Below are 15,562 nucleotides of genomic sequence, written 5' to 3'. Positions count from 1 at the left end.
CGACTTTCGTATCATCCGCAAACTTGCTCACCCAACCTTCTAGCTCCTCCTCCAGGTCATTTATAAAAATGACAAACAGCAATAGTCCCAAAACAGATCCTTGCGGAACACCACTCGTAACTGCACTCCAAGATGAACCTTTACCATCAACTACTATCCTCTGTCTTCCAGACAGCCAATTCCTAATCCAAACCTCCAACGCACCCTCAAAGCCATACCTCCGTATTTTTTGCAGTAGCCTACCATGGGGAACCTTATCAAACGCCTTACTAAAATCCATATACACCACATCAACCGCTTTACCCTCGTCCACCTCCTTAGTCACCTTCTCAAAGAATTCAATAAGGTTTGTGAGGCATGACCTGCCCTTCACAAAACCATGCTGGCTATCCTTGATCACATTATTCCTATTCAGATGTTCATAAATCCTATCCCTTACAATTCTCTCTAAGACGTTGCCCACAACAGAAGTGAGACTCACCGGCCTGTAGTTACTAGGGTTATCCCTACTCCCCTTCTTGAACAAGGGAACCACATTTGCTATCCTCCAGTCTTCTGGCACTATTCCTGTAGACGACGAGGACATAAAAATCAAGGCCAATGGCTCTGCAATCTCCTCCCTTGCTTCCCAGAGAATCCTAGGATAAATGCCATCAGGCCCGTGGACTTGTCTATTTTCACCCTTTCCAGAATTTCCAACACCTCTCCCTACATACCTCAAAGCCATCTATTCTAATTAATTGTGACTCAATATTCGCATCAGCAACAATGTCCTGTTCCTGAGTGAATACTGACAAAAAGTATTCATTCAGTGTCTCGCCAATCTCTTCAGCCTCCACACACAACTTCCCACTACTATCCTTGACGGGACCTATTCCTACCCTAGTCATTCTTTTATTCCTGACATACCTATAGAAAGCCTTTGGGTTTTCCCTAATCCTACCAACCAAGGACTTTTCATGTCCCCTCCTTGCTGCTCTTAGCTCTCTCTTTAGATCCTTCCTGGCTACCTTATAACTCTCAATCGTCCCAATTGAACCTTCACGCCTCATCTTTACATAGGCCGCCCTCTTCCCTTTAACAAGGGATTCCAATTCCTTATTAAACCACGGCTCCCTCACATGACCCTTTCCTCCCTTCGTGACAGGGACATACTTATCAAGGACACTCAACAGTTGCTCCTTAAACAAGCCCCACATATCGATTGCACCCTTCCCGTGAAGCCTATTTTTCCAAGCCACGCATCCTAAGTCATGCCTCACTGCATCATAATTTCCCTGCCCCCAGCTGTAACTCTTGCCCTGCAGTACACACTTATCCCTCTTCATCACTAGAGTAAAAGTCACTGAATTGTGGTCACTGTACCCAAAGTGCTCACCTACCTCCAATTCTAACATCTGGCCTGGTTCGTTACCCAGAACCAAATCCAGTATGGCCTCACCTCTTGTTGGCCTGTCTACATATTGTGTCGGGAAACCCTCTGGCACACATTGGACAAACACCGACCCATCTAACATACTCGAGCTATAGCTTTCCCAGTCAATATCTGGAAAGTTAAAGACCCCATAACAATCACCCTATTACTTTCACTCTTCTCCTGAATCATCCTTGCAATTTGTTCATTGTAATCATGTTCCACAAGCTGCCATGGTGTGATTTGCACTCATGACCCTCAAGGATTAACCTAGGCATCAGGGTTGCTAATCTAATAACATAACCATTATGTTCACACGAGTACATTTCAGTAGGAGAAAGTGGGGACTGCAGATGCTGGAATTCTTAATGCAGGGCTTTTGCCTGAAATGTCGATTCTCCTGCCCCTTGGATGCTGCCTGACCTGCTGTGCTTTTCCAGCACCACACTCTCGACTTAGGTATATTTCACACCGAGGGTTTCAAGATGGCAATTAAAATCAGAGAGCCACTTACAGGGGCTGTAGCTAAATGTACTGAACCTTAGCTGACCCCTCAGAGCAAATCTTTACCCATTCATGCCAGTCCACATCAATTTGCTACATCCTGCTTCACCTATGCCCAAAAGTTGTCAACAACCAGGTTCCTTCAGTCCTTAGAATGATTCTGCTGTACAAATCGCAAAGAGTGGAAACTCTTTTTAAAGTCAAAGACTTGTTTTTGAATGACAATTTCCGCTACATCAGGAGCGAACAGCAAGTCAGACTCTTTAAGCTGACGGTACATTAGTATTTTATGCAAATCTTGTGTACCCAGGGCTGTGGATTAGATTCCATCTGATTATGCTGGCTGAAGGTTGAACATGATGTGTAACATCAGCAGACCTGAGAGTAACTGAACAGCAGTGAACCCTCATAAACACGGAGCCAGGAATTAATGATTAAATAATGCTGACATAACTATGTGGGAGAAAAGTGACATCAAGAAATAAGGTCACAAGAATCGGCACAGGAACAGGTCATTAGGCCCCTTGAGCTGCTCCGCCCTTCAATAGGATCATGGCTGATCTGATATTCCTCACATCCACTTTCCTGCCCTTTCACCACAACCCTCGATTCCCCGACTTACCAAGAATCTACCTATCGTAGCCTTAAATGCACACAAGGACTCTGCCCCCACAACTCTCTATGGCAAGGAGTTCCAAAGACTCAGCCCTCAAAGAAGACTGGTGCGTGTACAGAATGAACTGCCAGAGGAAGTGGTGGAGGCTGGTACAATTACAGCATTTAAAAAGCATCTGGATGGGTAAAAGAATAGGAAGGGTACAGAGGGATATGGGCCAAGTGCTGGCAAGTGGGACTAGTTTAGCTTGGGATATCATGGATGAGTTGAACCGAAGGGTCTGTTTCCATGCTGTAGAGCTCTATGACTCTAAGACATTCCTCCTCATCTCAGTCTTAACTTGGCACCCCTTTATTCTGAGACTACACTTTCTGCTCCTGAACTCTCCCATGAGGGGAAACATCCTTCAGCATTCACCCTGTCAAGACCCTTAAGAGTTGTGTATGTTTCAATGATATCACCTCTCATTCTTCTAAGCTTCAGTGAGCAGAATCTCAACCTGTTTAATCTTTGCTCATAAGACATTCCCTCCATGCCAGGGATCATCCTAGTGAACCTTGTCTCTACTGCCTCCAACAAAATGATATATTTTCTTAAATAGAGGGTCAAACAGCTGAAAAGTTTTAAGGGAGACAATGGCAAACAGGTTGTGGCATTGGTGGGTCCATCGCAGGTGGCATTGGTGAGGCTGGCTCAAAGACTTGCAGCGAGGGTGATCTGGACATTTCCTTTCTTCTTTTGTTTCTGTTTCTTTAATTTCTGCTCTTGTCCTTAATTCTAACTACTGCATTCTAAGACAGTACTGGAGAGTGGTGACCCTGTATGCCTGTCACCGTACTCCAGTACTCAGGCACTCCTCACAATAAATAAAATCTAAAATCTAAAGCTTGTCAGGAAATTAGTATCTTCTCGAGATGCACAATCTTGTTTTCAATTGCAGGGATAATTAATTTTGCAAAAAATGTAAGAAAATTGGAATGAAAATTGAATTTATAAATGCACAGGATGCGACGTAGAACATCACCCAATTAGGGAAAAGATAAAGGCCAGAGCAGTGTAGGTGGGAGAAAGGGCAAGAGACAGTCCAGTTCCAATGTACGGACAAAACCCAAGCCTGTGCACTCCAGAAGCGTGAAGCTCAAGTGCCCCAGCTAATGTTGTTGCCAGACCACCCATGGGCTGGGGGGTGGAAGTTGGCACCTCAAGCACCTGGTGAAGAGGAACAACTCACATGGGTCGTCTCACCCTGCAACGAGGGTGCCACCTGTTGGCTGACCATGGACTGGCACTGGCTTCGGACGTCATGAAGAAGTCCACGTCCTGTTTCTCCACCCTCCCGGCTGGAGGAGGGGATCTGGAGGGAAGAGCCCTTGAGATGGAAAAATGGAGAAAATAAATGAAAATAAAAAGGAACATAAATTTAAAATAAAACAAAAGTTGTAAAACGAGAAAAAAAAGTCAGTTGCCAAGGTAAAGGGACGATTTATTTTCAGGACTAACATTTCACAGACAATTAAAACCCCTCAAGAGAATCCCAACTGCATTCCAATAAAATACCTTGTTTTAAGGCAGAACAGGGAGGGCTCTGACAGGCTGCTCACTGGTCACTGTAATGGCACTTTGTTTAAAATGGTGTGAAGGTTCAATAAAAATGTACAGAAGAACCTGGGATCCTGTGCATCTCCACACTATAATGGGCCATGCCTCTCAATACCAAATATAGTAACATCGCCAGTGCTCCACACAACAAACCAAGGATGGGACTTGGAAATATTGCACCATCTATCCACAAATTCCCATCAGTGTCAAAGTCACTTGAAGAGTATGAATGGTAAATGCCTTCATGCTCCATTTCTTGTTTCAAACTGCTGCACCAACCCTTAGTGCCTACAAACTGGGAGGGCCCCTCGAACCCAATCCCCTGCCTCTCCTCAGACCCAAGGGGTGGCCAGAAGAACATTCCCAGTCAAAGGGAGCACCCCTTTCCATTGCCTATGGACAGATGTCCTGGGGAAAACAAAATCGACCATCTTGTGCCTGAGCTGTGGGAATGGGGCTGATCATGGGTGGGAAGGGAACATGAGGTTTCATGGCATTTCAAGTTTGCTTCGCTTTGTGGTTCAGGACCTGAAAGACTGAATGTATAATGGAGCACTGTGCAGCTGTAAAACTGCTCTGTCCTGAATTACCAGCTTTCAAATGGCTAACTGTCCCTTAACTGTCCTCAGACTGCTGCAGGCCTAGTGACCTCTTGCTGACAGTTGCAGATACGTTGAATGTGACAGACTCAGAAATATTTTGCAATATTTGACAAAAACAAAGGTAATATTAAGACAGCTTAAACCTAAACAGAGCTGCAGACTCACAGGATGCTTGTAACAGTAAAGACCCCTTCCTGAAATCCCTCACAAAGCTGCTAGACTTCCTTTTCTCACCTAAAATTAGTTTTGTGTTCTTTGGAAATATCTGCTTTGCCAACTTTCACCCCTTTGGCAAATAAATCAGCTCATTTATTTGTTTTAAGGACTGCTTGTTTTCCTTTATTGCTGGGATTTGAGTATTTATTGCCTCTCTGTGATGACAGTTGGGAAAGTGGGGTGAGCTGCCCTCCTTGAACTGCTCCTATCTGCTCAGTGGAGTCGACCCAGAGGGTTATGACTCAGTGACTCACCAGGCCATTTCAGAAGACAATTCCGGACTCAACTGTGACTCGAGAAACATGTGGGACAGGATTTTTCAGATGGCAGAATTTCCCAACCCTCTCACCCAAGAACACTCCTGCCCTTTGAGGAATGTTACTTGGCTGGTGATGAGATTTCATCCATCTTCACCCTTGAGAGGAAGTTCTGACTTGAAGGACTAAAGGACAATCAGCTTAGCCTCCACTCGCTCTGTTGTCCTAACACTGCCAGTGCTCAGAGCTGAGATTACAACCAATCCCCAGAGTCCAGCCTGAGTTAGACACTCTCATGATGAGCTGGGGGAAGTGAGGCCCTGTCCATGACTTGGAGGGGGAAAGGGGAAATGTTTGACAGTGAGGTCAGGGAGGGAGGGACTCTCGAGTGAGGAGAACAGTGATGGACATATCATTTGGAAGGACTGTGGCATTTGAACAACATGCCGCCAATATGGCCCTGCTCTCAATCCCCCAAACCCTGAACACTTTCATCAACCTCAAAGTTTAGAGTTGGCAAGAAATTACCCTTGAGGGCTTCAAGTGATTAAAGGGTGGCAGGCTTCCCTCAGCCTGACCTGCCCCACGGTGAATTGTGGGAAGGTCGGGGTAGAAAGGAGGGCAGTGGAAGGATCACCCAGGGAATGTTACAGCGCCTCCTCAAGGTCAAACTGCAATTGAGGAACAATAAGAATATCTCTGTCCATGGAGGTCAGACTAGACAAGGACAGTAATGTTCCCTCCTGAGTGTGATTAGTGAATCAGATTTTTTAAAAAGTCAACAATCTGGTAGTTTCATGAAGATTATTAACGAGACTTGCATTTTATTCTAGATTGTTTAACCAACTGAATTTAAAATCCCCTCATACCAGTATGAGATATCAGTGCAAACTTCCACAGTCTAACCAGCTTTGCTTTTCAGTTATATAGAAACATATAAACTAGCAGGAGTAGGCCATTCAGTCCTTCGAGCCTGCTCCAATATGATTCTGGCTGATCATCCAACTAAGTCCCCTGTTCCTGCTTTCTCCCCATACTCTTTGACCCCTTTAGCCCTAAGAACTACATCAATGTTTGGCCTCAACTACTTTCTGTGGCAGAGTATTCCACAGGCTCACCACTTTCTGAGTGAAGAAATTTCTCCCGATCTCTGTCTAAATGGCTAACTCCACATTCTTAAACTGTGATCACTGATTCTGGACTTTTTGGTCATCAGGAACATTTGTGTAGTCCTGTTAGAATTTTACGTGTTTCTGTGAGATCCTGCCCCTCATTCTTCTAAAGTGCAGTGAATATGGTCTGAACCGATCTAGTCTCTCCTCACACGTCATCCTGCCATCCCAGGAATCAGTCAGCTAACTCTTCTTTATACACACCCCTCAGCATTACAAGACGTTACATTCTTCCTCAAAAAGGAAACCAAAACTGAACACTAGTCTAGAGACATTACAACTGCATGTTGCCCCTCATAATGACCTGGTAACATTGCTAAACCTTTGCGACCTTTGTGACATTTCCAATGGGTATTAGAGTCTTCCATCCTGTGTGGGAGTTGTGAGGATAGGGCTGATCACGGGCGTGAAGGGAACAAGACGTTACATGTATACAAGTTTTCCTTTAACACAGATCCACAACTGAAGGAACAGTGCTGAGGAGAAAGTGTATTGTGGCCCACTACCCTCTGGAAACTATGGATGAACTGCAGAATATCCACAACGCTGTGGGTGAAAAGTGGCTCAAAATGGGGAAAAAAAATTTACCGCAATGCATAGTCACGAAGTACAAAGCTTTGCGTGTAGCGTTTTTTAACTCAACCTGCTCTGAAGCAGGTGGGATGTGAATCCAGGCCTTCTGGGCCCAAGGCCAGGACACTACTTCTGCACCCAAAGTAACTCAGCTGAGCTGGACAGGAGACCACACTTGCTCTGGCATTGCAGTACAGTGCCATTCTGATGATTTGGGACTCTGTGCTGAGAGTATGTCCTCTCACTAGGTCTGGGTCTCCTTTACAGGTTTGTTTCTCTCAGGTTAAGAAACTGTGCATTTCGAACAATAATATCTCAGCTGAAGGTGACCATTTGTAGTTTATAAATCTGCTGCCCTGAACCAATCCGGTCTACAAGTGGAATCCAGATCCACACCATTGTGGTTAATTCTTAAATAGCCAATAAATGCTGGCCTCATCAGTGCCACCCACATCACAGCATGAAGTTTAAAGAACACAATGCATTTTAGGCAAAATGTAGCTTCACTTTCTTTCACACCAACTCCACCAAGATGTGGATGTCAGCCATATTTATCCGTGCACTGCCTGCTTCATTTGCAGGTTCTGAAATGTGCATTTAAAACTGAATATCATCGTGGGGAAAAAAAACTGTCTTGATTTCATTGGAAAGTTGAATCCTAAATAGCATTATTTTGGACTAACATTGATGTATCTGATGCTGGCCTGGTATATGACTTTAACAGTAACTCAGTTTAATTCTTGACGTTCTGAGTTTTAACATCTTGGAAGCTCAAGGCTGGCCAAAATCTGCTGAAGTATCTGTTCTCTTTTAAAAATGTCGGTGGCACTGTGGCACAGTGAGTAGCACTGCTGCTTCACAGCGCCAGAGACCCGGGTTTAATTCCTGCCTCAGGCAACTGTCTGTGTGGAGCTTGCACATTCTCCCCGTGTCTGCGTGGGTTCCCTCTGGGTGCTCCGGTTTCCTCCCACAGTCCAAAGATGTGCGGGTCAGGTGAATTGGCCATGCTAAATTGCCCGTAGTGTTAGGTGAAGGGGTAAATGTAGGGGAATGGGTCTTGGTGGGTTGCTCTTTGGAGGGTCGGTGTGGACTTGTTGGGCCAAAGGGCCTGTTTCCACACTGTAACTAATCTAATCTAATGTGATTTTTTTTTAAAAGCTTGCATTAATTTACAGTTTATATAATATTAAACATTTCATCAGTGCCCTTTATGAATTGGTACAAACTGAACACATGACGATAGCAATAAATAAACTGGAATCATAGAAACGTAAAATGTGGAAACAAACCATTTGGTTCTTACCAATCCTCCATTGAGCACCCCACCCAGATCTACACCCCTACGCTGTCACCCTGCATTTCCCATGGCTAATCCACCTAGCCTGCACATCCCAGGACACAATGGGTAATTTTGCATGGCCAATCCATCTAATCTGCACATCTTTGAACTATGGGAGGAAACCAGAGCAAACCCACACAGACACAGGGAGAACATACAAATTCCACACAGACAGTCACCTTAGAGTGGAATTGAACCTGGGTTCCTGGCACTGTGAGGCAGCAGTGCTAACCACTGAATCACCTTTCAAAACAGCATTCTGGCAAATCCAAATCCATTGCTGCCTCTTTGTCCCCAGTATTCTCCCTATATGATGGCCCTCTCCAATGATACTCTCTTAAGGATGAAACTAAATGATCATCGTCCACAAGCTAAGATTAACTTCCACAAGCACAAACACTCTTATTTGTGAGCTCAGACATTATGTGGCCATTCTCTCTCAAATGATTCGTCTCCCAGCTCTATGGAAAACACATGTCATGTGAACAATTGTACATAATCCTCTTGATTACAGTGTCTTAATGTAAGCAATCCATGTCACATAGTGAGCAGGGGAACAACGTGGCTTGATCCTCACAGCACATGTTCCCTCCTGTATGGAGAAGGTACAACATACATTCCAATCGTGCTGGCGTTGTGGTTTTGACTCCGTCACCACAGAAACAGGGTTGTCGTGCTTGAGGCAGTCTGCACGCTGCTGAAAGACTTACTACAATATTATTTGGTGTAAACCATCTGACGGTTTTACTTCATGAGGCCAGAATGAGCTGCTCATAAATCACATCACTAACACAGGGCTAGATTGCAAAAGGCTGTCAGCAAACTCAGCACAAGATCTGCCAAAGAGGCATCAATCAAAGAGGAAATGAATTAAGACCTAGCATCAGAATATGAGAAATTGACAAAATATGACATCTGTGATCTAAACTCTGTTTCTTTTGCAAGTAATAAATACTAATTTGATTGTGCTCATCTTATAAAAAGGGTGGAAAGTTACATTGCCTTTTCACATGTCTCGAGTCATAGAGATGTACAGCATGGATATAAGCCCTTTGGTCCAACCCGTCATGCCGACCAGATATCCTAAATTAATCTAGCCCTCATTGCCAGCATTTGGCCCATTTCCCTCGAAACCCTTCTGATTCATAAATGCTGTCATTGTACCAGCTGCCACCACCTCTGGCAGCTCATTTCATACACATACCACCCTCTGCGTGAAAAAGCTGCCCCTTAGGTTCCTTTTAAATCTATTCCCACTCACCTTAAACTGATACCCTAGAGTTTTGGATTTCCCTACTCTGGGGAAAAGGCCTTGGCTAGTCCCCCTATCCATGCTCCTCATGATTTTATGAACCTCTATAAGGTCACCCCTCAGCCTCCAATGCTTTGAGTAAGCAGTTAAGAGCTGGGATCCAGGGAAGACAATTACAGGGAGTCTAGCTCATTTTACTTGAACTTGTAAAACATTGATACAATGGCTTTACCCAAAGTCAATGATCTGTCACAGTTCTGTCAGATCACACACAAACAGCACTACCCTGTGCAACCCTCAATCATGGAGAAGACATTGAAATTGGTGTCACCTGTTTGGACATGCAAAGCAAACGGCACCAACCATCTTTTTACAAGGCACTAATTTGCTGTATGTTTTGACCTAGATGCCATCAGACATATTCTCAGAAAGGAATAAAATATTCCATTGCCCTATTTTCCTTTAAACTGAGATTGAAGGACCTTCACCCAGATTTTACTTTCCTGATGGATTGATCCAATCTCCAATGTCACCCATATTTTGAACAAAGTCAGAAGTCACATGACACCAAGTTACAGTCCAACAGGTTTGTTTGAAATCGCAAGCTTTTGGAGCACTGCTCTTTTATCAGATGGCTTCACCTGACGAAGGGACAGCATTCCAAAAGCTTGTGATTTCAATTAAATCTGTTGGACTGTAACCTAGTGTCATGTGATTTCTGACTTTGTCCACCCCAGTTCCTCCACAACATATTTTGAACAGGGAGAGCTTACAAGGTGAAAGATTTTGCATGATAATGTAACAAGTTATCATAGTCTTACCAACTGTCCAGCCAAGTGAGCTAAACTAGCAGCCATGGTAATGCACAACAGGTGAATGGTAGGCGGAAGTGGGTACTGCAGGTGCTGGAGATTAGAGTCTAGATTAGAGTAGTGCTGGGAAAGCATCTGAGCAGCAGGAAAATCAACATTTTGGGCAAAAGCTCTTCATCAGGAATGAGGCTGGGAACCTCAGGGGTGGAGAGATAAATGTTAGGACAAATGTTTGATCAGGAGTACCCAAGAATTCTGAGGGAAGCTAGAGAAGTGATTGTTGGGCCTCTTGCTGAGATATTTGTATCATCGATAGACACAGGTGAGGTGCCGGAAGACTGGAGGTTGGCAAACATGGTGCCACTGTTTAAGAAGGGCGGTAAAGACAAGCCAGGGAACTATAGACCAGTGAGCTGACCTCAGTGGTGGGCAAGTTGTTGGAGGGAATCCTGAGGGACAGAATGTACATGTATTTGGAAAGGCAAGGACTGATTAGGGATAGTCAACATGGCTTTGTGCATGGGAAATCATGTCTCACAAACTTGATTGAGTTTTTTGAAGAAGTAACAAAGAAGATTGATGAGGACAGAGCAGTAGATGTGACCTATATGGACTTCAGTAAGGCGTTCGACAAGGTTCCCCATGGGAGCCTGATTAGCAAGGTTAGATCTCATGGAATAAAGGGAGAACTAACCATTTGGATACAGAACTGGCTCAAAGGTAGAAGACAGAGGGTGGTGGTACAGGGTTGTTTTTCAGACTGGAGGCCTGTGACAAGTGGAGTGCCACAAGGATCGGTGCTGGGTCCTCTACTTTTTGTCATTTACATAAATGATTTCGATGCGAGCATAAGAGGTACAGTTAGTAAGTTTGCAGATGACACCAAAATTGGAGGTGTAGTGGACAGCGAAGAAGGTTACCTCAGGTTACAACAGGATCTGGACCAGATGAGCCAATGGACTGAGAAGTGGAAGATGAAGTTTAATTCAGATAAATGTGAGGTGCTGCATTTTGGGAAAGCAAATCTTAGCAGGGCTTATACACTTAATGGTAAGGTCCTAGGGAGTGTTGCTGAACAAAGAGACCTTGGAGTGCAGGTTCATAGCTCCTTGAAAGTGGAGTCACAGGTAGATAGGATAGTGAAGAAGGCGTTTGGTATGCTTTCCTTCATTGGTCAGAGTATTGAGTACAGGAGTTGGGAGGTCATGTTGCGACTGTACAGGACATTGGTTAGGCCACTGTTGGAAGATTGCATGCAATTCTGGTCTCCTTCCTATTGGAAAGATATTGTGAAACTTGAAAGGGTTCAGAAAAAATTTACAAGGATGTTGCCAGGGTTGGAGGATTTGAGCTATAGGGAGAGACTGAACAGGCTGGGGCTGTTTTCCCTGGAGCGTCGGAGGCTGAGGGGTGACCTTTTAGAGGTTTACAAAATTATGAGGGGCATGGATAGGATAAATAGACAAAGTCTTTTCCCTGGGATCGGGGAGTCCAGAACTAGAGGGCATAGGTTTAGGGTGAGAGGGGAAAGATATAAAAGAGACCTAAGGGGCAACTTTTTCACGCAGAGGGTGGTACGCGTATGGAATGAGCTGCCAGAGGATGTGGTGGAGGCTGGTACAATTGCAACATTTAAGAGGCATTTGGATGAGTATATGACTAGGAAGGGTTTGGAGGGATATCGGCCAGGTGCTGGCAGGTGGGTCTAGATTGGGTTGGGATATCTAGTCAGCATGGACAAGTTGGACCGAAGGGTCTGTTTCCGTGCTGTACATCTCTATGACTCTGTAATTACATCAAAAACTTGAATCAAGCTTTTTGACTTATCTAAATCAGTACCATCCTACATACATTAAATATGACATAAACACAATGTTAGGACCAGTGCTGTTTATAACGATTCATTTGCGGGTAAAGAGCCAGAGGTGGTGGTACATATCGGCACAAATGATATCGGGAAGAAGAGGAGGGACATACTACAGCGGGACTTCGGAGAACTAGGAAGAAGGCTGAAAAACAGGACGTCCAAGGTGGTTATCTCCGGTTTGCTTCCAGTTCCTTAGGCTGGTGAGGCCAGAAACAGGGAGATAATGGACTTGAACGTGTGGCTGGGGAACTGGTGCAGGAAGCAAGGATTTAAATTCTTGGATCACTGGGGTATGTTTTGTGGTAAGCATAAATTCTACAAGAGAGACAGTTTGCACCTTAATAGGTTAGGGACCAGCATTCTGGCAGGCAGGTTTGCTACTGCAACACAGCTACGTTTAAACTAAGTAGCAGGGGGAGGGGATAAACTGGATGTTTAAGAAGGAAATTGAAGGGAAAGTTAGAACAAGGGAAGTCAAGAAAGACAACTGTATCAATGAGGCAGAAAACTCAGAAAGGGATCATGCTGTAAGGTTGAGTGAAATAGGAGTTGATGGGAAGGTGAGGGTAGTAACAAATTAAAAATACTATATATGAATGCACGAAGCATTAGAAATAAGATAGATGAGCTTGAGGCTCTTTTGGAAATTGGCAGATACGATATTGTGGGGATAACTGAGACGTGGCTTCAAGTGGAAGGGCCTGGGAAATGAATATTCAAGGTTACACATGCTATAGTAAGGACAGACTGACAGGCAGAGGGGGTGGGGTGGCCATGTTCATAAGGGATGATATTCAGTCCCTTGCACAGGGGGACCTAGAATCAGGGGATGTAGAGTCAGTGTGGATAGAGCTGAGAAATACTAAGGGTAAAAAGACCTTCTTTGGAATCATCTATAGGCCTCCAAACAGTAGTCTGGATGTCGGATGTAAGTTGAATCAGGAGAGGAAATTGGCCTGTCGCAAAGATGTTACTACAGCTGTTATGGGGGATTTCAACATGCAGGTAGACTGGGAGAATCAGGATGGTATTGGACCTCAAGAAAGAGACTTTGTGGAGTGCCTCAGAGATGGATTCTTAGAACAGCTGGTGCTGGAGCCGACCAGAGAGAAGGAAATTCTGGATCTGATATTGTGCAACGAACCAGAATTGATCAGGGACCTTGAAGTGAAGGAGCCATTGGGAAGTAGTGACCATCATACAATAAGCTTCAATCTGCAATTTGAGAGGGAGAGGGTACAATCGGAAGTGACAATATTTCTGTTGAATAAAGGGAACTATGGAGCTATGAGGGTGGAGCTGGCCACAGTTTAATGGTGCAATGCCTTAGCAGGGATGAGAGTGGAGGAACAATGGTGGATATTTCTGTGTATAATGCAGAGGATGCAGGATCAGTTCATTCCAAAAAGGAAGAAAAATCCTAGGAGGAGGCATGGGTGGCTGTGGCTGACGAGGGAAGTTAAGAAATATAAAGTTAAAAGAGAAAAAGTATAACATAGCAAAGATAAGTGGGAAAACGGAGGACTGGGAAGCTTTTAAAGAACAACAGAGTATTACTAAGAAGGAAATATGCAGAGAAAAAATGAGGTACGAAGGTAAACTGGCCAATAACATAGAGGAGGATAGTGAAAGCTGTTTTAGGTATGTGAAAAGCAAAAAAATGGGGAAGACTAAAATTAGGCCCTTGAAAACAGAAACAGGGGAATATATTACGGGGAACAAAGAAATGGCAGAAGAATTGAATTGGTACTTCAGATCTGTGTTCACTGGGGAAGACACAATCAATCTCCCTGAGGTAACAGTGGCTGAAGGACCTGAACTTAAGGGAATTTATATTTGCCAGGAATTGGTATTGGAGAGACTGTTAGGTCTGAAGGTTGATAAGTCCCCGGGGCCTGATGGTCTACATCCCAGGGTACTGAAGGAGGCGGCTCGAGAAATCGTGGATGCATTGGTGATTATTTTCCAGAGTTAGATAGATTCGGGATCAGTTCCTGCGGATTGGAGGATGGCTAATGTTATACCACTTTTTAAGAAAGATGGGAGAGAGAAAGCAGGAAATTGTAGACCAGTTAGTCTGACCTCAGTGGTGGGAAAGATGCTGGAGTCTATTTTAAAGGATGAAATTACGACACATCTGGATAGTAGTAACAGGATAGGTCAGAGTCAGCATGGATTTATGAAGGTGAAATCATGCTTGACTAATCTTCTGGAATATTTTGAGGATGTAACTCTGAAGATGGACGAGGGAGATCCAGTAGATGTAGTGTACCTGGACTTTCAGAAAGCTTTTGATAAAGTTCCACATAGGAGGTTAGTGAGCAAATTTAGGGCGCATGGTTTTGGGGGCAAAGTACTAACTTGGATTGAAAGTTGGTTGGCTGATAGGAAACAAAGAGTAATGATAACCGGCTCCATTTCGGAATGGCAGGCAGTGACCAGTGGGGTACCACAGGGATCAGTACTAGGACCACAGCTTTTTAAAATATATATTAATGATATAGAAGATGGTATTAGCAATAACATTAGCAAATTTGCTGATGATACTAAGTTGGGTGGCAGGGTGAAATGTGATGAGGGTGTTAGGAGATTAGGGTGACCTGGACAAGTTAGGTGAGTGGGCAGATGCGTGGCAGATGCAGTTAAATGTGGATAAGTGTATGGTTATCCACTTTGGTGGCAAGAACAGGAAGGCAGATTACTACCTAAATGGAATCAATTTAGGTAAAGGGGCAGTACAGAGAGATCTGGGTGTTCCTGTACATTAGTCAATGAAGGTAAGCATGCAGGTACAGCAGGTAGTGAAGAAGGCTAATAACATGCTGGCCTTCATAACAAGAGGGATTGAGTACAGAAGCAAAGAGGGTCTTCTGCAGCTGTACAGGGCCCTGGTGAGACCACACCTGGAGTATTGTGTGCAGTTCTGGTCTCCAAATTTGAGGAAAGACATTCTGGCTATTGAGGGAGTGCAGCGTAGGTTCACGAGGTCAATTCCTGGAATGGCGGGATTACCTTACACTGAAAGACTGGAGCGACTGGGCTTGTATACCCTTGAGTTCAGAAGATTGAGAGGGGATCTGATTGAGACATATAAGATTATTAAAGGTTTGGACACTTTGGCGTCAGGAAATATGTTTCCATTGATGGGTGAGTGCCGAACCAGAGGACACAGCTTAAAAATACGGGGTAGACCATTTAGGACAGAGATGAGGAGAAACTTCTTCACCCAGAGAGTGGTGGCTGTGCGGAATGCACTTCCCCAGAGGGCAGTGAAGGCCCAGTCTCTGGATTGATTTAAGAAAGAGTTGGATAGAGCTCTCAAGGATAGTGGAATCAAGG

At 44.3% G+C, this 15,562-nt stretch overlaps 1 protein-coding gene across 3 annotated transcripts in view; it reads right to left on the bottom strand.

Moving 5' to 3' along the window:
• c1qtnf12 (C1q and TNF related 12) overlaps positions 1–15,562 on the bottom strand; it is a 91,933-nt gene that overhangs the window by 59,664 nt on the left and 16,707 nt on the right. For 2 of the 3 annotated variants that reach the window (XM_060852123.1, XM_060852124.1), the window contains exon 2: positions 3,766–3,903. The exons of the other annotated variant lie outside the window; for it this stretch is intronic. In XM_060852123.1, the coding sequence (XP_060708106.1) occupies positions 3,766–3,903 (138 nt within the window). The remainder of the gene's footprint in view (positions 1–3,765; positions 3,904–15,562) is intronic. 3 annotated transcript variants of the gene reach the window in all.

Source organism: Hemiscyllium ocellatum, chromosome 37, assembly GCF_020745735.1.
Source record: "Hemiscyllium ocellatum isolate sHemOce1 chromosome 37, sHemOce1.pat.X.cur, whole genome shotgun sequence".
NCBI lineage: Eukaryota > Metazoa > Chordata > Chondrichthyes > Orectolobiformes > Hemiscylliidae > Hemiscyllium > Hemiscyllium ocellatum.
The sequence above is the reverse complement of the archived record's forward strand: the minus strand, read 5'-3'. Positions and strand labels throughout refer to the sequence as shown.